Source organism: Calliphora vicina, chromosome 3 (genome assembly GCF_958450345.1).
Source record: "Calliphora vicina chromosome 3, idCalVici1.1, whole genome shotgun sequence".
Classification (NCBI taxonomy): Eukaryota; Metazoa; Arthropoda; class Insecta; order Diptera; family Calliphoridae; genus Calliphora; species Calliphora vicina.
The window spans coordinates 70,017,244-70,040,783 of NC_088782.1; the positions used below are offsets into that span (position 1 = coordinate 70,017,244).

General features: G+C 29.1%; 4 protein-coding genes across 6 annotated transcripts; 3 read left to right on the top strand and 1 right to left on the bottom strand.

Moving 5' to 3' along the window:
• Positions 1 to 337: 337 nt before the first annotated feature.
• Trs20 (TRAPP subunit 20) lies at positions 338 to 1,047 on the top strand. The gene is made up of 2 exons (XM_065503959.1): positions 338 to 534; positions 600 to 1,047. Exons 1-2 carry the CDS (start codon positions 448 to 450, stop codon positions 930 to 932), a joined length of 420 nt encoding a protein of 139 aa, XP_065360031.1. The 5' UTR covers positions 338 to 447; the 3' UTR covers positions 933 to 1,047.
• Positions 1,048 to 4,194: 3,147 nt separating this feature from the next.
• Positions 4,195 to 11,503, bottom strand: Gale (UDP-galactose 4'-epimerase). 3 transcript variants are annotated; one of them, XM_065506311.1, is made up of 5 exons: positions 11,151 to 11,503; positions 10,851 to 11,080; positions 10,367 to 10,634; positions 5,400 to 5,690; positions 4,195 to 5,337 (listed from the first exon to the last, which is right to left on the bottom strand). In XM_065506311.1, the coding sequence occupies exons 3-5, from the start codon at positions 10,607 to 10,609 to the stop codon at positions 4,816 to 4,818; spliced, it is 1,056 nt and encodes a 351-aa protein (XP_065362383.1). In that variant the 5' UTR covers positions 10,610 to 10,634; positions 10,851 to 11,080; positions 11,151 to 11,503; the 3' UTR covers positions 4,195 to 4,815. The 3 variants fall into 3 exon arrangements, with proteins under 3 accessions (XP_065362383.1, XP_065362381.1, XP_065362384.1); XM_065506309.1 differs by having other exon boundaries at positions 10,367 to 10,626; positions 11,151 to 11,502; XM_065506312.1 differs by lacking the exon at positions 10,851 to 11,080 and having other exon boundaries at positions 10,367 to 10,626.
• Positions 11,504 to 13,827: 2,324 nt separating this feature from the next.
• ND-13B (NADH dehydrogenase (ubiquinone) subunit ND-13B) lies at positions 13,828 to 14,618 on the top strand. The gene is made up of 3 exons (XM_065504135.1): positions 13,828 to 13,974; positions 14,162 to 14,323; positions 14,391 to 14,618. The coding sequence occupies exons 1-3, from the start codon at positions 13,954 to 13,956 to the stop codon at positions 14,580 to 14,582; spliced, it is 375 nt and encodes a 124-aa protein (XP_065360207.1). The 5' UTR covers positions 13,828 to 13,953; the 3' UTR covers positions 14,583 to 14,618.
• Positions 14,619 to 20,832: 6,214 nt separating this feature from the next.
• On the top strand, positions 20,833 to 21,641 carry LOC135953629 (uncharacterized). The gene is made up of 2 exons (XM_065503590.1): positions 20,833 to 21,208; positions 21,313 to 21,641. Exons 1-2 carry the CDS (start codon positions 20,929 to 20,931, stop codon positions 21,357 to 21,359), a joined length of 327 nt encoding a protein of 108 aa, XP_065359662.1. The 5' UTR covers positions 20,833 to 20,928; the 3' UTR covers positions 21,360 to 21,641.
• The last annotated feature ends 1,899 nt before the right edge of the window (positions 21,642 to 23,540 follow it).

Consider the following 23,540-nt stretch of genomic DNA (forward strand, 5'->3'; position numbering starts at 1 on the left):
GCAACTTTCACAAACAAAAAGGACTTTGAGACCAGAATTTATATTTTTACCGTAATTTTCTAAACAAACTTGCACAAAATTAACGATTTTCATTCGTTTTGGTTAGAAAAATCCTCCAATCAAATCCTTTCCAAGAAGTGTTTTTTTTCAGTGTCAAAGTGGTTTCGTCAAATATTTTAATATTTGTTTTAAATATAAACAGTATTGTCAATTTGGGTATTATGTACTAAAATTTGCGAAACTGTAGTCATTTAAATGAAATCAGAGATGTACAATTGTACATCTCTGATTTCGACATTATTTCTGTGGCTTCCTTTTTACAATAATCTGGCAGTAATTATAGTTACACAGCTGTTCGAAAAAAGTAAACAATCAATCGTCATCAACAAATTTTCTAAAATCATTTAATTTTCTTGTTGAAAATTTTTCCAATTTATAAAATTCGATATGCCCACTTTTTATTTTGTTATTGTGGGCCACAATGATAATCCTATATTTGAAATGGAATTCACAACGGTCAGTAAAGAAATGAGGGTAAGTCCAACAGTAGGTGTTTCCTAGACATTTTTAAACTTAATATTGTCGTCTTTTCATTTCAGAAAGAAGATCATCGTCATTTGTCCCAATTTATAGCACATGCCGCTTTGGATTTAGTCGATGAACATAAATGGAAAACTCCCAATATGCATTTAAAATCAATAGATCGTTTCAATCAATGGTTTGTATCGGCCTTTGTCACAGCCAGTCAGATACGATTTCTTATTGTCCATGACAATAAAAACGATGAAGGCATCAAAAATTTCTTTAATGAAGTCTATGAGACCTATGTAAAATATTCCATGAATTCGTTTTATAAAGTAAATACTCCCATTAAATCACCCATGTTTGAGAAGAAGGCGCAATTGTATGGGCGAAAATATTTGCTATCTTAAATTGGTTCACGTTAAACATAAATGTTAGTTGTACGTAATCTATATAAGTTTTTAATTTTAAATATAGTTAAATTTGTAAAATAAAATTTCGATATAATTCCTGTCTATCAAAAAATTTAAATTTCCCGTTATCAATGTAAGTAATTTGTGCAAAAATGATAGGCAATATTTTTCGTAAACTAATTTGCTTTATAAAAGAACTCCTGTGGATAATTGGGGCACTATTGTGGTGAAATTTTTAAACTTCTATCATGTCATTAAGAGGAAATATGAAATATTAAAATTTATTTCATTATAAGGAATCCACATATAAATATGTCACTATTTGGGATCGTTGTCCTGTTGGAAATTAAATTAATTGGACCTTTTGCTCATTTTTGTTAATAGGATTCCAAGTTTCTTCTTACATATGTATCTAGAGTACTCCTAGATTTTATGGGCGAAAAATTATAAAGGTACTGTTCGTATCCCACCTAGAATTGTTCTATGGATTGTAGAAACACGTTCCTTATAATATATGGATGATAGGATAACGTTAACAGGTGGCGTAATTCCTCAGGCCATTCACGTGTATCAGGCCACTTGAATAAGAAATTTCGGAAAAAATTTAAATATTTTGAGAAATATTCAAATAAAAGCATATTTTTACTTTACTTGCATATGAGTTTTTGTATCAGTATCATAACGTTAATATTTTGTCTAGTATTGCTAAAAAATTTTGATTTTTAACGACAGTTTCAAAACTGTAGTCTCAATTTTTGTTAAACTAATTATAGAATTTTTGAAACATCTCGGGTATTATTGAGGATATTTGAAGAAATAAAAAAATTATATCACTACCCTTAGTTTTTCAAAAGCTATTTTTTTTTACATATTTTAGAGAATAAGCTCTATTTCTTTACTTTTATGCATTTACTAAAATATTGTAGTACAGATAATTTAAAATATACTCCGAAAGTTTTACTAATAGAAACAGTGAAATATAAATATACACAGATTTCTCAAGGTTACTTAAAAAGCCTCAGTAGTTTATTCTTTCTAAATTCTATGAGAAACATAAAATCAGGTGATATTCAACTAAGTAACTGGCTATAAGTCCATAAATGTACAAAAAATTTAAAAAAAAAGATTCTTGCTTGTATCACTGTTATTTGCTGTATAAAGAATACTAGGAAATGTTTTGAATATTTATCGATTCATTTTATAAAATTAAGCCCTTAATTATTACGATAGTGGGTTTAGGAACTTTTTATTTAGGAAATAATTCGGTACCTCGTGAACGATTGGATATATCTTAATGAAAGTTCACATAGTCTATGCTGAGTGCTAGTCAGTTTAAAATGGGTTCGTAGTTTGAATGGAGGTTTTTGGGAATCCCCCCAATATTGCTCACTTCGTGCCCATGAACTTTTAAAAAAATCACCAAAAATTTAGTTGTCCGAATGTTGAATTAATTCCTAACAGAATTCATTCAACCTTTGAATGTTTAATTTTTTTTTTAATTCCAAATTGAATTAAAATATTTTTTCTTCATTCAGTTTTGTTTTTGGTTCGCTTTTAATCATTTACAAAATTACTTGAAAATAATCATAGATTACACAGATATGTATCAGCTGGTTTCCCGTAATATGGCAATAGAAAATAAAAGAAAATACCAAAATGGTTGTGGTTTGGAAAGAGGGACAAATATATATCACATTCGTTGCCTATTGAAAATTTTATTTTTTCTGTCGCTCTGCTAACCACATAACCATACGGTTCGATATTACTTTTTTGCAGAAAATAACTCGTCCACATGCCAAAAAAACCCAAGTTGTGATTTATAATTTTGTGATAAAAATAAATCACTGAAAATAACAGTTATAAAATAATTTTTATTTAAATGGTTTGGTATGACCTTTATTCGATTTTGTTGTTTTTTAATGGTTTGGTGTGAGATAAACCATCTTTGTGCTTATTCTTAATAACTGTTACTTTCTCTTTTATTTACATACAATAACATATTAGTAATTTTTAACAAATTATGGAAATAATATGATAGTATGAAGTAATGAAGTCTGAGTAACAGAAATGAGAATTTTTTTTAAATTGTTATTAACATAGACAACAACTAGATAGGTAACTGAGAGCCAAAAACCTAAGTCTGTTGTCAGAAACCTAATTCATGACAATGGATTGCATGTATTTTGTTTTTGTATCACCCGTATGTGTGAAAAGAGAGTAATATTTTACTCTCTCCTTCCGTTTATTCTATGGTTATTAATCTTTTGATAAATTTTATATATTAAGCGTTGATTTGCATCAAATGTATTTTTGCGGTTTATTTTTCATGTTCGCAAATAAAAGACACAAGCTGACCTTTACGAAAAAAATAAATTATAAATCTCTTGTCCAGATTATTTGTATTTATTTCTTTTCTGTTTCTCTCAACCCCAAACCTAAAATTTTCTCGAATAAATCACACTCTCAGTGATATATCACAAACAATTATTTTTAAATGGCTGCGAATGGGAATTTACCATTGAAATGAAAGTGAACCCGTTATTTTCGGTCTCTGCTTTTTTGTGAACTGTCATTTGTTTCGTATCTGTGTAATCTTTGATAATCGACTTGAGTATATTTGTAATATATGTATGTATTTGAATTGAAGAACATTTTAATACATAATCCAACACATTTTATTAAGCTATTTTGTACTGGATTGCTATGCAAATCAAGATAATTTGAATTATTCAATAAGGAATTAATGCTATGTATAAAGAATGAATTCTCAAAGGAATGAATGCAATACATTTGAAGTACAAAGGATTTAAGCATATCAATTAATTCATTAACGGCATGGTTAAAAGATAACATTTATTTTGATCATCTCATCATATGCTTATATCTACCCTTCCATGTACACATTGCAACATTCACTTTACTTTTTGAAAGTGTTTTGAATATAAAAAATGATTTTTACTTTGCATGCATCTTCAGGGTTAATTTTTCCTGAAAATTGAAAAAAAATAAATCTGTCCTCAATAAATTAAAATGAATAAATATAGGCTGAAAATCATTTTATAAGTGTATAGTTTCCTTTTTTAAGAATTTTTTTTTTCTAACTTTAGTTTGAAATAACTGCAAATTGTTGGTACTAATTACAATTTTAAAATCTCCATTTTACTTTCTTGAAATGGACATTCAGATTGAGCCAATAGTGTCTACTACAACGAGTTGTAAGAAATAATTTCTAAAATTTTGAAAAAAAAAAACGAAAAACTTAAAAATCTTTTACACATTTTTATTTGCATAAAATAATCTTCCTTTTTTTGCTTTTACAATAATATATTTCTTTACATAGGTAATACACGTAATAATATAATATAATTTAAAGTAGTATGTATGTATATGTTATGCAATGCTTAAATGCATTTGAATTTCATAATTGAACTAAATATTTATAATTTTCTTTCATAAAGTTATGTTTATCTAAAAACTAAAACAGACAATAAAGAAATAAAGGAACAAAAAATATTTGTTATAGGGGAAAAACATGTTTTTACATAAAATAACATATTATATGAATTTTTAGTTAAACAATGACTAATTTGTGTACTTTAAAGCAAATAAAAAAAAAAACAACAAAACAAACACAACATCAATGATATAAAATATTGTATTGTACTGTATATATTAGATGTACATAGGAGAGCATCGTTTCTGTCATCAGAAAAATCAGCGGCGACAAGAAGGCAAGATATACTACGACTTATGTACACTCACTAATATAAACAGACAGACACACATAATTAATTGAATAAACATTTAAAAAATACATGGTTTCAAGAATGTTTTGTTATCATATAATAAAGTTTAGAAATGCAATTGGTAATAATCAAAATCATTTTACAGCATAACCATTGGGGTTATTACTCTGCCAACGCCAGGTATCAGCACACATTTCAACAATACCCCGAGTAGCTTGCCATCCTAAAACTTTTGCAGCCAAAGAAGCATCGGCAAAACAGGTGGCCACATCACCGGCACGTCTTTCGACAAGTTTATGATTAATTTTACGGCCGGAAGCCTTTTCAAAGGCATGAACCATTTCCAGCACAGAATAGCCTACGCCTGTTCCAAGATTATAGGCAAAGAAACCAGTCTCTGCTATATTACGTAGTTTATCTAAAGCTTTAACATGACCTTCAGCCAAGTCAACGATGTGTATATAATCACGTACGCCAGTACCATCTTTGGTGGGGAAATCGGTACCGTAAACTTGTAGACAATCACGTCTGCCCACAGCTACCTGAGCTATGTATGGCATTAAATTATTTGGTTCACCATTTGGATCTTCTCCAATGAGTCCCGTGGGATGTGCACCCACAGGATTAAAGTAACGCAAAGAAACAACTGCCCAACGCTAATAAATATACAAACTGATTATTATTTATTGCTGTGGTTTGTAATTTATCCCTTATTTACCTTATCTGATTTGCATAAATCCTTTAGAATCTCTTCTGTAAAGTATTTAGTTTTGCCATAGGGACTAGTGCAATTTCCAGTTGGATGCTCCTCTGTGACTGGTAAAAATTGTGGTTCTCCATAGACGGTAGCACTAGAACTGTACACGAATTTAAAAACGTTGTTGTCAGCCATGGCCTCTAGCAAGACATTGGTGCCAGTCATGTTGTTGTGGTAGTATTGCAATGGAATGCGACATGATTCACCAACAGCTTTAAGGGCAGCAAAATGTGCTACCATATCAATTTTATGCTAGAAAAAATAATGATAATTTTATTATAATTGAAATCAATTTGCAAATTTAATTTTTTAAAAAATAATTATGAAACAATTGTAAATTAAATCAGTTAATTAGGAGATTTTGTTTCAATAATGATAATGCAATAAAAATATTATGAAGAGTAAAATTAGTAAGTTCACAAACCAAATGACAATTTTGTATATAATTTTGTGATTTGTTGATTAGTTAATTAAGATATTTTCTCTTCTTTGAAGGGACTACTTAGCTTTAAGCATCATGTATGAAACTAAATACGTGTTCAACAGGCGTTCTCAATATAAACAACAAATATGTTTGAAAATATGGCTTACTATCAAGGAGCTTTGTTCGAAATTGTCCTTTATTGGAACGTTTCTAGATTTTTTATTAAAGTATAAAAACCTCTTCTTTATAACTTCGAACAAGTTTAGAGAAGTTGTTGAAGAACTTTTTTGTTGCTTTGATTCTATAACAGAAAAAGTTTTAGAAGACTTTTATCTTTCCGACAACGATATAATTTGTTGAAATTCAAAGGCAAACAAAATGTCTCTCGATACGCAGATGTTTGGCTACTTTTATATGTAACTCAAAATGGCGTCCGTTTTATGTCTCATACGAATACCCTTATTTCATTCGATATTTTGGCTAACAATGTTTTGAATGTACTTATTTTTTAATGTAGTTCCCTCTGAATAGAACATAAAGACCAAATTATTATTCAGTTACTCTTATTTTTGCAAAATCTATTCCATTGGCGTACAAATATCACGTACGATGAAATGGAAATGGCCATATGTTATTAAACAAGTTATTTTGCCTCTTTCTGTAAGTAGTGATTTTAGAACATGTGCTGAAAGAAAAAGTTATAATTTTCATTGAAAGTTCAAGTCGCATTCCCAAAAAAATTTTTTTTTGTACTAAAATTTTTTTTTAATGTTTTTTGTATAATAAATATTTTATTTATTTATCTTCAATTTATATAACCAAGCCTTAGGAGCCATTAATGGCTAATAACAAATTTAAAGGACAATACAAAATGAATGCTACCTAAATATAACATTAATTGATCAAATTGCGCCATCTACTGATAGATTTCGTTTTGATGATAGGACCCAAATTGAATTTGTTTATTGTTAGTTACTGTTAATTGCTTTATTCTAACAATTCCGCTAACAAAGTAGCGGTTTCCATATAAATCACATATTTTATATTCAATGTTATTTTGTTTTTGTTACAATAAAAAAACTCATGTTGAATTTCCACTCAAAGTAGTCGATCGAAATATAGAAACATATTCATGATTAAGAACGTTAATATTCGTTATAAAATCACTAATTCTCGAAATAGCTGAATTAGAATAATTTCTGTCTAGTTAATAGCATTATATACTATATATGCAATGGAACGGACTCATTCCAAAGGACTCATTGAATTTAGATTAGCAAATGTCATTAAAAACGCTTACGAAAATAAAGCGATGAGTTTTAAGTGATTAAAAAGAGGTTAATGATCAAAGTTTTGAAATTTTATATATATATATTTTTTTTAAATTTGCAAAATTATAGTTACAGGTCTGAAACAGCTAAAAGCGAGATAAAAAATGTAGGCGAGGAGCCTTAACAAAGCGCGATAATCCCACCAAATGCAGGATGAATGATCATGTTAATTAAGTGAATGGAATATACATATGAAGTCAAACTTTTTTCTATACTTTCGCAAAGATATTGAAAACATTTAAAATTATTATCAACTATAAACAAGCTATTGAATACGTTGAAGTTGATAAATATATCACTTAAAACGGACATGCCACATGTTCAAATATATTCGATTCGTAAATTTTTACTATAAACATGTAGTTTAATGCGTGAGAATTTGAATAATTGAAAACTTTTTATATCATGATCATTCATGCTTCCGTAATTGATTTTGAAGTAAATCTAATTTGCTTATTACTTATAACATGTGCGTCATGATTTAAATTTTATAAGCAACACCCACAAAATTATAAGATGTGACTCTCAAGATGTGTCAATTTCAAACAAAGTCTATTATCTAATCATGTTTTGATCATTTATTGTACATATAGCAACAAATAAATACAATTAAAGTATATACGTGATCAAAACACTTGAAAATAAAGAAAATATTTTGACCTTAACAAACAGATACTGCTAGTAATAATGTTTAAATAAAAAATATAAACAAGTATATATTAAATGCTAAATATTACAAGTTCCAAGCAAATGTAAACAAGACCGATAATAGTAAAAGTGCATTCATAACACTGATAAGAATGCTTGAAAGACGAAAGAGTCAATGTAAAAATAAAATTTGTAGATAATAAAAATAAAAGCAAATAATAATAATAATAATAAGCTGATATACATTATTTACATACATTTTAAGAAATTAAAATATGTTTTTTTTTTAAAAATTAAATACAAATGCAACATACTACATAATTGATAAACTATAAATGTGTTAAACAACCAAACAAAAAGAAGTATATTTCAATTGATAACGACCTTTTTACTGTTTGATATTTTTGCTACAAAATGTTTCAAGAGCGTGATAAATATTTTGTTATGCACACGTACGCAAACCAAAAGGGGAAGCAAACAGAAATGTATGTACGTCTGACGTTGTGAAATATTAAAAATATTATTTTTAGTTATCTTAACGAAAAGCGCATGTACATATGTAAGAATATTATATTGTGTGTTGTTTATATAAAAAAATTCTTCGAAAACAGCCAACACGATAAAAAGTAGACGAAATATAATTGAAATAATGGGACATTTTTAATTATGTTATTTATTCAAAGTAGAGAAATATGTTTTCTTTAATACAGACATGCAAGTTTTAATGTAAATATGTATAATGCTTTGTTGATAAATATGTATAGTTTGATGGTTCGTTTTATTAAATGAGGCCTTTAGAATATTATAAAACATTATAAAACAACAAACGTTAATTCATAATCAACTAAATTTTTTTTTGAGGTACATATTTCAGATATTTAGTAGAAGCCGAATTATTCATTAAGTTTAGTTTTCATATCTATTGAAATTAACTTCTCTCATCAAGTTTTTATTATCTTATCATTTGGCATAAAGCAATTTTTATTATTTAGTTTGAAAAGTAGTTAATTGGAGAATTCTATATAACTTTAAGATTATTTGTAACTTTCAAAGAAAGAAGTTATGATCGATTTCTTACTTTTATTTATAAAGAATTAAACTGAGGTTTTACAAATAAAATAAATATTGTATGATCTAAAAAAGAGAATAGAAAAAAAGCTGTTCAAACATCAATGTTTTTCATCAAATAATTGTGTTAAACAATTAATATATTTTCTATTATTGAATATCTTTAACTTAGAGGCCAGAGGCGTACGAACTGAATAAAACGTAAAAAGATTAAATAACTTGTTCAATTATTTTATATTTTTTTGGTTGACTTAATAATATTATTTTCTTATACAATTTTAATTGTTAACCAACTCATCCGATTTAGAATCGTTATTGGTAAAATTATCCAACATTTCATTAAAAATTAAATGATTCGTATTTTCGAACATTATTCTGACATTTTTTAAAAAAAATTGACTAGGAATTGGAAAATGAAAGAAATTAGCGTCAAATAAAACTAAAATTATTTATTCAAGAATCCTCATGATTTAGAGATTATTTTGATGTCTTTCAAACATTTTCGAACATAAGTTCGAAATTTCAAATTTAATTTGGAATTTTCTTGCATAAATATTGTATGACATTAGGATTATGCATGATCAAGAGATTATTTTAACAGATTTAAACATTCTTCGAAATTATATTAAAATTTTTAATTTAATTTGGAATTTTCGAACATAATATTGCATTGTCATATTTCATCCTATTCAAGTTACGAGAACTGGTTCAAAAATCAGTTACAAATTTTGACTTAAAACAACAAACATACAAATAAACAAACTTTGCAAGTTCAATAGGTACAAGTTTTTAAGAACTGCTTTCAGACCTTTCTAGTTTTTCACTTATCAAAAACTAGAACCAAAGAGAATACTGTGTTCACAACTTGTGAATAAAATATCGAATGTTTTTTTTTGTAATAACAAACTCTTATTATCACCACGATAAAAGGTATAAAATATTTTAATTTGAAAAAAATTAAATTAAATAAGCAATATTCATAAATTTTGATAACACTTTTTAATACAGTTCAATATAAACACTCCTCTGTAAAATTGTACTAAATCATTAATATTTAAACGACAATGACCACCAAAATTACTCAATGTCAAGTTCAAATTGCACAACAAATTAATATTTAATTACATATTAACATAGTATAGAACAAACTTGTACTCTCAATAAATAGGAAAAATATATCAAATTTTGTTAGACCTATAAATAAAAAACTCAAAATGAGATGTTAATATTATGTAAGTAGGCCATGAGAAGGGCAATGAACTGGAGATACAAAATACTTGAAGATGAATGAAACAAATCAATATAATACAAAAAACACGCCTAAACAAATGTATACACACAAGTGTACAATATAAAAAACTTGAAAAAGGTGATGAAAATTAAGAATGTTTAATGCAAAATAATTGTTGGAGCATTAATAATGGGCGAACGAATATATGTACTAATTAATTACTTACCTCTTGAAAAACTGCGCGCACTTGTTCACGATCAGTTATGTCGACGCGATAAAAATGAACTTTTTTGCCAGTTATTTCTTGGACACGATTTAATGCTTCGGGAAGTTTTGCCGTACTGGAACTGTAGGCATTGCACAAATTATCGACGCAAACTACATTGTAACCAGCGTTTAACATTTCCAAAACGGTATGGGAACCAATATAGCCAGCACCACCCGTTACTAAAACAGTGGGGGGAGCCATCTCGTATCAAAAGTGTACTAAATTTCTGAATAATGCAAAAAGAATACACTTGTATTAGTATTGTTTTTTAGATTGGAAAAGTAATAGTTTCATTTTATAAGAATTTGTATTTTATTATTGACGTCAGCAATTGAATTGTTTATTACACTTTAAAGAATTATGCGCAAAGATGTTAGCGAGCACAGTCATACAATACATATTGCTGATGTTCACAACTGAATACTTAGTATAACACACATACCTGTCGGTCTAACTGCCTGGAAAATAGTTTCTAGTAAAGATGAGCTGTTTGTTGCTGTAAACAACACGTTGTTGGTGTACAAGCTTGAGTTTTTGAATTTTTTTAATTATTTTAAAGATGTTATTGAAGAAGATACTCAACAACAATCTCTAAACTGGCAGAAACCACTGGTCAAACAACAAAATATTCAAGAGAGGAAAATCAGCAGCAGCTGGTTGTCAGTCAAAAACCTGAACGTACGGAAATGATGATTATGAATAAAAATTACTATAAAGTATACACCGTGCTAAAGATGCTGACCTCTGTTAATATTTCTTGTATTTAAATGTATTATTTTCTAATATTTATTAATTAACGACCTTTTGAACACACGATTTTTATCACTTTTCACTAACTACTCTCAGACGTTGATATTGCTGAAATTATTCGCGTATTTTTTTACTTTGTGGTTCATTAACAATTTCACTTTTCCCCCTGTGTTTTGACAAACTTTCTTTGAACGTATTGTACGGCTGCTTTGTTAATCGTCCGCACAATTACTATACACCGCCGCTTCTGAGTTGAGACTGGGCCAGTTCTCTTGGATGTTTTATGTTCTTGTTCCGACGTCGCTTTAGTTAGCTTTCTGCTGCTACAGTTGCTGCTCCCATTAAGTGTTTACTAATTCTTGATATCAATCTAATATCATTATTAAATAGCGTGCTCTGTAGATGTTACTTTTAAAATAATTGCAGTTAATCTTTGAGTATTTATTCAATATTAAATAAATTGTTGATAACTTAAAATTTAAGTTTTAAATACTTGACATAAATTTATTGTAAAAAATATAAACAAATAAAACTTTTCACACCGCTATTGAATTTTTTCTTTAACTCTCTTAATTTTTTCAGATAAGCCAGACTTGCCAGAGTTTCAGGACTGACAATTAAAATAAAATCAATAGTGGCAACTCTTTAGAATTCGCCGTAAATAATAATATTAGTGGGGGTGCAGTTCAGTTTAGTTATGATTATAATCAAGGCAAATTTATTGACCTCCGAAAAAAACTGATTATGGCATAAATCAAGATCGTCGAAACAGCTTACATTTTTTTTTTAAATTTCTTGTATTGATAGCTCTCATAATTATAATCGCAAAAAACGTTAAAATGTTTCGCGCTCTCTCTTAGTTTAGGAGTTATAGAGAATTTAAAGTCAATATATATATAACATTCAATTTCTCATATATTTAGAAAATGATCTGATTATTATGGGTACCATTGAATAGTGCTTCAAATTTCCTTTTAGATGATATGTAATATGGTACTCTTTATTAACATTGTGAACCAAAATTTAATTTTTGAATTTATATGACAGTATTTCAGAAGAAGTGATTTTAGCGAAGACTGTGTCCGATACACCCCAGAGTATGAAGTCCCATCGCACGGCCGAAGGCCGGCAATACTGAAAATATGAATATTAGCAGAAAAAAGTTATCAACCAGCTGATTAAAATATCTTTCGATCGATATAAGTTCCAAATTTTATTACTATGTCTTAATCGATTCGAATTTTCTTCACGAAAAGTCATAAAATTCTGATATTTCTGGTTTTTATGGTAAATGTTAGTCTGAACATTGATAGGACATATATATTTTCGTTAGGTTTTCAATGATACCAAATACATGTACATACATAGTGCTTATATTTTATATTCAGGAGACTCAGAAACCTTATTTTTTTTTAAATTTTTAATGATAAATAAGGATTGAAATAAATAAAAAAATATATTTTATTTGATTTAATTTTAATTTTTTTTTTTTTTTAATTTTATTGATTGGCTACCGTTACCACTAAGCTAGAGTTACCTGTTCGATTATACCCATACCATAATAACTACAAACGCTAACGCTAAAATATCGTTATATCGAAAATATCTTTACCGTTGTTCTATAAATAATTTTATATTGTTACGAAATTATACTTGAATTCAAATATAACGATTTCAACGGCTGATTTAAAAGTAGCATTATGCTTTCAAATAACAGTGCTGTAAAACTGTAACATATCTGTGGGCATTATTAAATAAAAGCTTTCAGTTGATTTGACCGTAAGTTGGCAACGCTGTATTCGATTTCGAATATTCAGTTAAAGAACATTGTAGAAAGTACACCACAGATGGCGTATGTATTAGAAACCTCTAGACAGTTAAAGAGAAATCTAGAGTGCAGATGGCAGTGTTATAAATAGTAGCAGAGGTTGCAGTCGTTAGTGAGTTTATCAGAGAAGCTTTTCGAATAAACATCAACTAAGTGCCTTAAAGTGTGTTGTGTTTTTCAAGTAAATTCGTGTACATTATAAATTGTGTCTGTATTTCTGAGAATTTATAAACGTGTATAAAAAACATTGAGTGGCTATTTAATTCTGTTGCTGTAGTACATTTTAAAGAAATAAAGAGTTGTTACAATTTTCAAACTACTAAACGGCTTTTATTTGCAATCAAAAGTATCCGGTTTATTTAAAGGAAATAAACCAGCGTTTTGAAAAGGTTAAAACGTAACAATATTATAAAAATACAAAGATTTTTATTTTAAATAATTGAGTGAAATCTATTTTAAATTTTATTAATTCGACCGAATTTTTCGTTGTCATTGAAATACCTTTACCGAAATAACACATACCGATAAGCCAAAATATCATTACCGCTAAAATACCATTACGAATTAATTCAAATTAGCGTTACCGTTAATTTTTAACAGTTTCGAATTGGTTGTTGTTGTTCTAACAGTTCCACTATTGAAAATTTTTTCATGGCGAAACAAATTTTCGGGTCGTTCCGAGCGAAGATCAAATTGTCGTGGAAACGTTCGAATCGGTAGCGCACCTTTCTTTTCAGTTGAAATATTTACATTTCAATCTCTAAGTGTATGTTAAATGTTGCCGTATATCATTTTAACCAGCTTATGGGTTTCAAAAAAATTATAAATATGGTAACTATAAAGGAAAGTCTGGCAACAGTTTCACCAGCTGTTTAATTTTTTTCGATTTTTAGCTCAATTATTTTTGAGATTTGTGGTTTTTATCCACTGTTTTTGTTAAAAACATTCATTGCAAAATCTAGCAAATATGTCTAAAATATTAAAAGCTGTAAGTATAGAATAAGCTTGTTAAACTTCAAAAACAAATAGCTACTTTTCCAGTAATATTTTAACGTATACAAAATGGGAATAAATGAATTGTTTTTGTTATGTCATACGTGTTTCGGAAAGTGTTTTGTCCAAAATACCTAACCTTGGCAAAAGACAATTTGGTATAATGATACTATTATTTTCAGTCGACCGGCTTAACAGGCATGGCTGTGGCCATTAATCCCCATCATACCTTAAGTGCTCTGTATGGTAAAATCTTAAGAGCCGTAGCTAAGATGCCTCAAGATGCTGCCTACCGCAAATACACTGAACAAATTGTACAACAACGAGCAAAAATTGTCCAAACCGTAAGGAAGCTTATTTTATTTTAAAACTAAAAATTAAATAAGTAATTTTTAAATTTTTTATTTAAAGAACAAGGACCTCAACGCTTTGGAAAAAGCCATTGGATGCGGTCAAGTTGAAGAATTGATTGTACAAGCTGAAAATGAATTGGTATTGGCACGTAAAATGTTGGGCTGGAAACCTTGGGAAAAATTGGCACAACCTATTCCCAACAAACAGTGGGATTGGCCACCAGCTAAAATTACTGAACCCAAAATTTAAATTATAAAAATGTTTAAATAAATTGTTTAGAAATTATTTGCAATTGTCAATGGTTTTATAGTAAATAATTTTGTTATTGGAAAATAATTAATTAAGGGCAACAGCATAATGATAGAATTATTAATGAGCTGAATAACTAAGGAAAATGAGTTTATACCGTTTATTTAAATTATTGTTAATAAAGAAATCAATTTTCCCAAATGCATTGCCAATACAAACTTATTTTGGTACGTATTATTAAAAAACTAAATTCAAAAACTGATGAGTGTAACTGTTAATTTGAGTTTGTAGGCATAACAAATTTCTAAACGGTGGTTTATTTCCTTAAAATAAACATAATTCGTTAGCAGTTTAGTAGTTTTATTAAAATTGTGAACTCAAAAGTTTATTTAAATTTATTAATGAATTATGAATGTTGTAATACAAGTATCGAATAATATTTTTAAAGATAGAAAAATTTTCATTTCAAAAAACAATTTCAAAACATACTACAAAAATAAGTTACAAGTATTATTTAACAAATTGAGCAAGTGGAAAAACAATAAGTATATTTTCAACACTCCTCCTCAATTGCGAATGTCTTCATATTGGCTTTGCATCTTAAGTTTTCCAGTTTTGATTTAGATAAAGGTTTTGTTAACATATCAGCAATCATTTCTTCTGAAGGGCAGTACTTGCATTCGATGATTTTCTTATCAACATAATCTTTAACGAAGTGGAATTTAATGTCGATATGTTTTGATCTGTTGCTAAGTTTTTCTTCCTTAATAAGATTTAGGCAGCTTCTATTGTCTTCAAAAATAACTGTAGGATTTGTTTGTTTACAATTTAAATCATTTAAAATATTTCTTATCCAGACAGCTTCCTTAGCGGCTTCCGACAATGAAATAAACTCTGCTTCTGTTGTCGATAATGAAACAGTAGTTTGTTTCTTGCAAGCCCAACTAACTGCACTATTATTAATCAAGAAAATGTATCCTGAATTCGATTTTCTATCGATTCTACATTCCGCCCAGTTGGCATCAGCATATCCAATTAGTAAATTACGATCGGTACCATTATCACTAAGGTTTAAATATAATTTGCTTGTACCCTTTAAATATTTTGCAACACGCTTAAGTTCATTCCAATCCTCTTGATTTGGATTACACGTCTTTCTTGCAAGGATGGCTACACTAGCGCAAATATCTGGACGAGTATTGACTGCAATATATAATAATGATCCCAGTAAGCTTTGATATTCATCATTACGTAATAGAGGGTCGGAATCAGTTTTTCCATAAGACGGTTCAAGTGGATATTTGCACGGTTTTGCATCTTGTAAACCAAACTTCAATAGCATATTTTCAATGTACTGTTTTTGGCGTATTTTAAATTGGTTTTCTTTTGATTTTATTACTTCTAGTCCTAGGTAATATGATATTTCACCTAAACTGTTGACTACAAATTTGCTGTTGAGTAGTTCAAGAGCATGTTTAATTAAATTTTTGTTTGTAGAAGCTACTATTAAGTCATCAACATATATTAAAATATAAATATCTTCTCCATTGATGACTTTTCTGTATAAACATGGATCTGCTTTGCTTTGCTCAAAATTACCACTCATGAGGACATCATTCAAGGCTTTATTCCATACGTTTGCTGCTTGCTTAAGTCCATATAACGAACGTTTCAGTAGACATACTTGACTTTCATCACCTTCGATAAAACCAGGTGGTTGTTTCATATAAATTGTTTCTTTAAGGTATCCATTTAAAAAGGCACACTTCACGTCCAGATGTTCCACATGCATTCTTCTAACACTAGCAATCGACAAAAGAATACGGAATGTAGCTTGGCGAACCACAGGGGCAAATACCTCGTCATAATCGCAACCATACTTTTGATTGAAACCTTGTGCGACTAAACGAGCTTTAAAACGTTTAATTTTACCATCAGCTCCTCTTTTTGCTTTGTATGTCCATTTACAGCCGACTATATTAGCATCTGGCGGCGCTTGCACTAAATCCCAAGTGTGATTCTTCTTTAGTGAATCCATCTCCTCCTTCATTGCAGATTCCCATTCATGTTTTTCATTTGATTTCATGGCTTGTTTATAAGTTTTTGGTTCAATTACGTCATCAGATTCTGCCAAACGAACTGCATATTTCGCCGGAGGTATCCCTTTGTTTATTCTTGATGATCTTCGTAGGGTTGGTTCAATCACTTCAATTTCAGATGGATTATTAGTATTAGTGGCTTCAGAGTTTGTAAAATATTCAAGATCGCTTGTAATACTGCAGTATGAACCTACATCAGAGTCATCATCTGTAATAATATCACTAACATTAATAGATTTATGCGCAATAGTTATTTCCAAATTATTATCAGTTTCCAATTCTTTATTGTCACATTTCAAATTCAACAATACTTTCGAAGAAACAAATTTGAAATCTCTGCTAATAGTTAGTTTATTTGTACTTGTGTCCACAAAACGCAATCCTTTGCTTTCTTCATCACAACCCACAAAAGTTAATAAATTAGATTTGTTATCAAATTTCTTCCTATTCACTTTTGGAATTAGGATATATGCTTTGGAACCAAATATATGAAGATTTTTTATTTTAGGTTTTCGATCTTCCCATCTTTCATAGGGAGTACAAGGTATAGCGCTTGTAACAAGTCGATTTTGTAGATAATTGGAGTACATAATAGCTTCCCCCCAATAAATGTTTGGTAGACTTGCTTCTTCTAAAAGACAACGAGCCATTTCCACAAGATAGCGATTTTTTCGTTCAGCTACTCCGTTTTGTTGTGGACAATATGGAACGCTAAATTGAGACATGATACCATAACTTCTTAAAAATTCGAACATCTTTTTCGACTTATATTCAGTACCATTATCCGACCTTATACATTTAGGTACCTGTCCAAACTTATTTTTTACCATTTCTACATATAACTTCATTTTATCGAAAACTTCCGATTTTTCATTAATTAAATATACAACAGTATAACGGCTATAGTCGTCAATGAAAGTTATAAAATACCTTTTCTTTCCAGGAGTTATACTTTGCATAGGGCCACAAACATCTGTATGAATTAACTCAATAACCATATTGGATTTTGCCTCTGACTTCTTGGGAAACGGATTCTTTGTTAATTTGCATTTAGCACAAACGTCGCATGTAGTTCGAATACCACAATCTATAATTTTAAAATCTTCGTTTAGCTTACCAGATTGCATGGCCTTTACTGCATTGAAATCTCTGTGTCCAAAAAGTTTATGGTAATAATGCTGACATTGATTCGAGTTACATAAAACTTTATTAACTTCTTGACATGTTTGAGTTTTTAATTGATATAGATTATTGACGCACTCAGCAACACCGACCTCAGTATTATTCAAATCTAGAATTTTACAGTTTGTACCAAAAAATAAAACCTTGTAGCCTTTTAATGACATTTTCTTCACAGATAGCAAGTTTCCTTTGAATGATGGAATGTAAAGTACGTCTTGGACAGTAATAACGTTTTCAACACCTTGCTGATTTAGCATTTTTATTTTACAGTCACCTTTTCCATTTGAATAAACTCCATCACCATTAGCGACAGTTACCTTTTCACGCCATGATTTATCCAAATTTGTAAATTCACTTTCACTGCTACAAATATGACAAGTAGCACCAGAGTCGACCACCCACACACCTTCTTCTCCATTAAGAACAAAACACCAATTATTTTCCTCATTTTCGGCCAATTTAGCTTTCTGATGTTTTTCATTTTTGAATTTATAGCAATCTTTCCGTATGTGACCAATACCACGGCAATAGTGACATACAATATTTTTATTATTATGCTTTTTAAATTTATTTGTCGTTTTTAATACGGAATCTTCAACAGATTCTCTCTTCTTATGTTTTTCAAATTCCTCAAGCAATTTGTTTTCAACGATGGTCATAGTTAAATCTTTTTCATCTCTTACTTCAAGTGCTGTTATAAGGGTATCGTACAAGCTGGGTAAACTACTAAGTAGCATTGAAATTAGCCAGGATTCAGAAATTTCCTCACCAAGAGATTGTAATTTACAAAACAGTAATTTCATTTGGGTGATATGCTTGTCCATATCCTCTCCCGGCTGCAGTTTAAGTTCACAAATTGTTCTCATTAATTTGACTTTGTTACTAAGAGTTGATTTTTCATGATATGCTCTAAGAACATTCCAAGCATCTCTAGCAAATTTACAGTTGGCAATACGAAAAACTTCTGTTTCATCAACAGCCAACCCAATCAATATAGTTGCTTCATTATCAAGCTCTTTCCATTTTTCTGTGGGGACTTCTGGGATTTCATTTTCTATTACTTCCCATACCTTCTCTTTCTTGAGCAATAATTTCATCCGATACTTCCATATTTCATAATTATCGCGATTGAGCTTCGTTATTAAAAGTTTTGGATCAGCCATTCCGCACAAAATAATATACAAGATTCAAACAGTAATTAAAAACAAATTACACAGTGGGAATTCAGGCAATAAAATTAACCAACTTTATTCTTTCGTGGATCTCACACAATCTTAATTATAAAAGGCCCATAACCTATTAAAATTGTGAACTCAAAAGTTTATTTAAATTTATTAATGAATTATGAATGTTGTAATACAAGTATCGAATAATATTTTTAAAGATAGAAAAATTTTCATTTCAAAAAACAATTTCAAAACATACTACAAAAATAAGTTACAAGTATTATTTAACAAATTGAGCAAGTGGAAAAACAATAAGTATATTTTCAACAAGTTTAATATTTGTAAAAACTCCTTATTTATTCAAATTTACACAACAATTTAAATACTTTCATTTAATACACACACTTATATTAAGGTTGGGTCACAGATGGCAAATATTGACGAAAAAGACGTAACAAATACTAAACAAAATATATTTTAATTCTCTTATTTATTTAAAAAACTCCTGTTACTCAGGACAATTCAAAACAAATATTTAGTTTTATTTTATTTGATGCTGTTTGATCTTATAAAATACTTGTAAGAGTAAACAACCCCAAACAAATGTGTGATAAATAAAGTGGTTACGTCTTTTTCGTCAAATATTTGCCATGTGTGACCCTATCTTTACACACTTTATAATGTACAAGAATACACTAATAATGCAGTTGATGTTAATTCTAACAGCGCCTATGATAAACTGACTGCAATTTTCTGTTACTATAGCCCAATTCACAATCTTGTGCAAATGGTCTTGCATCATTGTACTTGCATTGCATTTTTTACTTTACACTAACAAAATATACAGAAATACACCATTGCATAAATTAGCAATACAAATGCACAAGATTGTGAATACCGCTTATGTATTTATATACACAATGCCATAGTCTAGTAGTTTCATGAATTAACTATCTAACTGACAAAACTAGAATGTTCCAATGTTAGCAACTATAACAGTCAGTGCTGTCATACTCAAAAGCAATGTTAATAACAGCGTGTTAACAACATTGTTGATAAGTAGAAGCTTCGAGTATTGGAAATGTTTATAAACATGATAAAAGTAGCAAGCAGTCGTTGCAGACCGTTAAATTCAAATCGTAAAATCATTCAAAACTGCCACAAAAATGCATGGATGTGATTAATTTGTTGCTTACATTAATTACATAATTAATACATAAAAGCCACGAAGGCTTTTATGTATTGAAATCAATAAAAATAAATAAAAATAAAAAAAAATAAAAAAATTAATACAGTTTTATATAATACCACTCTCAAAATGATTTTTACCACTTTTATGGAAAGAGTTTTGAAACAATTTTTTATATTGTGCATATCTAGAGAAAATAACCTTTTAAACCATATATGTTTCATCAATATTAGTGGACAATAACATTCTTAAAAGTGTACCATAAAAAATGTTGGTTTAATGTTAGTAATTTTTTCCGCATACGATACTTTATTCGAATAATTTCTTTTAATCATTATTCGTTCGAATAATATAGGATTAATTAATCGATTACTCGAATATATGGGATGCAAGGAACCAATATATTATAATATTTAATAAACTAGCCGGAAACCAAAACCAATAGGTTTTCGATTTTGTTGGATTTTTGCAATTTCCAGTATTAATTATGTAGTATACAAATAAAATGTTCATCAAGAATTACATATTTTTATAAATTAATTATTATTGAATGTATTACACATTTTTTAGATTATACTAAATGAAACATTGCCAAAGGCTACATGCTAGTCATCTCATTTAAGCTACAGTTAATTCTCTTATCAACTCAGTTTTAATAAAATATTTGAACGGGCAACTTGTACTAAACAAAAGTGTAGTAGTTTTTTAAAATGATTTTCTCCGCCAGAATAATCACATTCTTAATTTTGGCATTGGTTGTTCTAATCAACTCTACACCATTACCGAATCATGTTCAAGAACGACATCAACTATTAAAAACACGATTAAAAAGACAAATTGATTTGACCCTATCTGCTGAACATGATGACAAAGAAGATGAAACTGAAATCGCATTAGAAGCCATTGCAAATCTGTGGCGTAGTACCGATGGCAATACTCAGATAGACGGCTCGGCCAAAGTTTTACATCGTTCGAGCTCCTTGCAAAACGGTAATACTCGCTATTCGGCTCGCTTCCATCTGCATCATGATTATAGGAAACGTAAATAATTTTTGTATTGTTTTATCAATTTTATCTATACCATCGTGCTGAAGGTTCCGGTTCTGATTGGCGTTTGGGTGTCCGTGTACTCTTTACATAAATAAAATATACTACTATGTTAAATAATTAAATTGTTGGAGGTGATTTTTTTTTAAATTCCACATAAATTCCATATGTATTTAGTCGTACATGTACGAGATGTAGAATGATAAACTTCTTGAACTTTTTAATGTGTATTAATATGTGTGTTTTGTTTTTTACTTTTGTTTATTGTATTTTCATTATTGTTTTTAAATGAATATAATTTAAAAATTACATGGAATTTTCAAATTGTTTAACCAAGAACATTCAGTTTTAAAATAAAGAAACGAAATTGAAAAAATCTGATTTGTTTTTTTTTAAATGGGTTATTATTTATGAAAAAAGGTTGAAAACTATAATAATAAATATAAATTTTAAGATGAAAGTGAGTAAATTTAAATTATTTGTTAAACACCAATTTTAAATTTTGTGCAAAAAATAAGGCAATGAAACCGACCTTTTTTGTACATTATTTCCTAAAGTATTTATGATTTTGACAAAATATCAAAAAAAATTTTGTGTCAATGGCGCTACTAGCAACATAATTGCAAAATTTCAGAAACCAAGTTTCCTAAAGTTGAGAAATATAAAAAGAATTACGATAAATTTTACTCTATATTGAATTAGGTAATTCGGCCACCGTTTTGCACGAGGCATAGGCACTACACAGTGTTTTAGAAATGTTTTCGGTATCTCGAGAACTATTGGAGATATTGTTAAGAAATTGCAGATGGTTGGGGCTGAGGCGTTTTCGAGTTGATGTACAGTTGTACTACTACAAATAACAGTCCGAGGGGCAAGGTCTGGACTAGGCCGGTGAGGCAAAACTTCCTAAACACTTTTTAACGGGTATTGCAACATGTGGCCTAGCGTTGTCATGATGGGCGTATTTTTGTTTGGCTTCAAAAGAATATGTTGCAGCTCATAATAGATAGGACCCATATGGACCCACCAAATACAGAGAATTACCTTAGCACCATGGATATTTGCCTTTGGTGTCGTTTCGGCTGGTTGGCTGGGTTTCACATACAATCTCTTACACTTCGGGTTATCGTAATGGATCCATTTATCAGCGCAAGTAATGATTCGGTGCAAAAATGATTTTCTTTTATAGCGTTCAAGCAGCATTTCAGACATAAAATCATCTTTCAATGTCTCTCGGCTTCAATTCGTATGATACCCAATTTTCCTGCTTTTTGATGAATCCTGCTGCTTCAAAACGTTTTGAAATTGCTGTTTGAGTAGCTCCTAATGATTTTGCAAGCTCTTATTGAGTTTAACAACAATATTCATGAAGTAATCAGGCCTGTCACACATTTCGTTCGGAATGGTTTCAATTCCATAGTTTTAATTCCGATCTATTTCGTTTTAGGTTCTTCAGATTCCGTGTAATTTGTTAATTCAACAAATGCTTAATAATTTTGTATTGCAGATTTTAATTTGTCAGCGTTTTTTTTTATATTAACACAAAATTGAAGTTTTAGGTACAGAAATTGATTAAAATTTTAAGAAAAACAAATATCAATTCCACTTTGAAAACTGAAAGTGGTTTCGTTCCGAAAGATATTATCGTTTTACTTTTTGTGAAGAAGCAAATTACGGAATTAATTCCACTTTCGTTCGGAATTGAATTATGTGACAGGCCTGATTGGCTGCAGTTCTTGGTATTCAAACTTTTTTGGCTGGACTGGCTGGAAAATAACCACTTCTGAATCACACAAACCAAAGGTTAATGTACCTCTTAAAGTTATTCGATTTGGCTCAAAATCAGCATATCGTTCAAAATCAGAAGAAAAAAAATCCCTCATACAATTTCATCTCCACACTAATGTATACTATAGTTAAATTTTCCTGAATTATCCCATACTTTCCATGAAAAATAAAACTCAAGTGTTTATATTATTTTTATACGTATGTAAGTATTTTCTACATTAAGAAAATTATGAAATTTTTATTATTTTTTTTGTTTATTATTTATTTTATCAATAAAAAAAGGAGAAAATAAACTAAAGTGTTTGAAATAACATTTATATGATTTTTTTGGTTTTATTTCCTTTTGTTCATTTTTAAATTGTTTTAATAGGCATGAAAAATAATTAATTACGAAATGATGATTATGGAGAATTGAATGTAATTTTTTTTTTGTTGTTTATTATTGTTTTATTTATTATTTATGCTGATTTTAATGGCAAAAAAAATG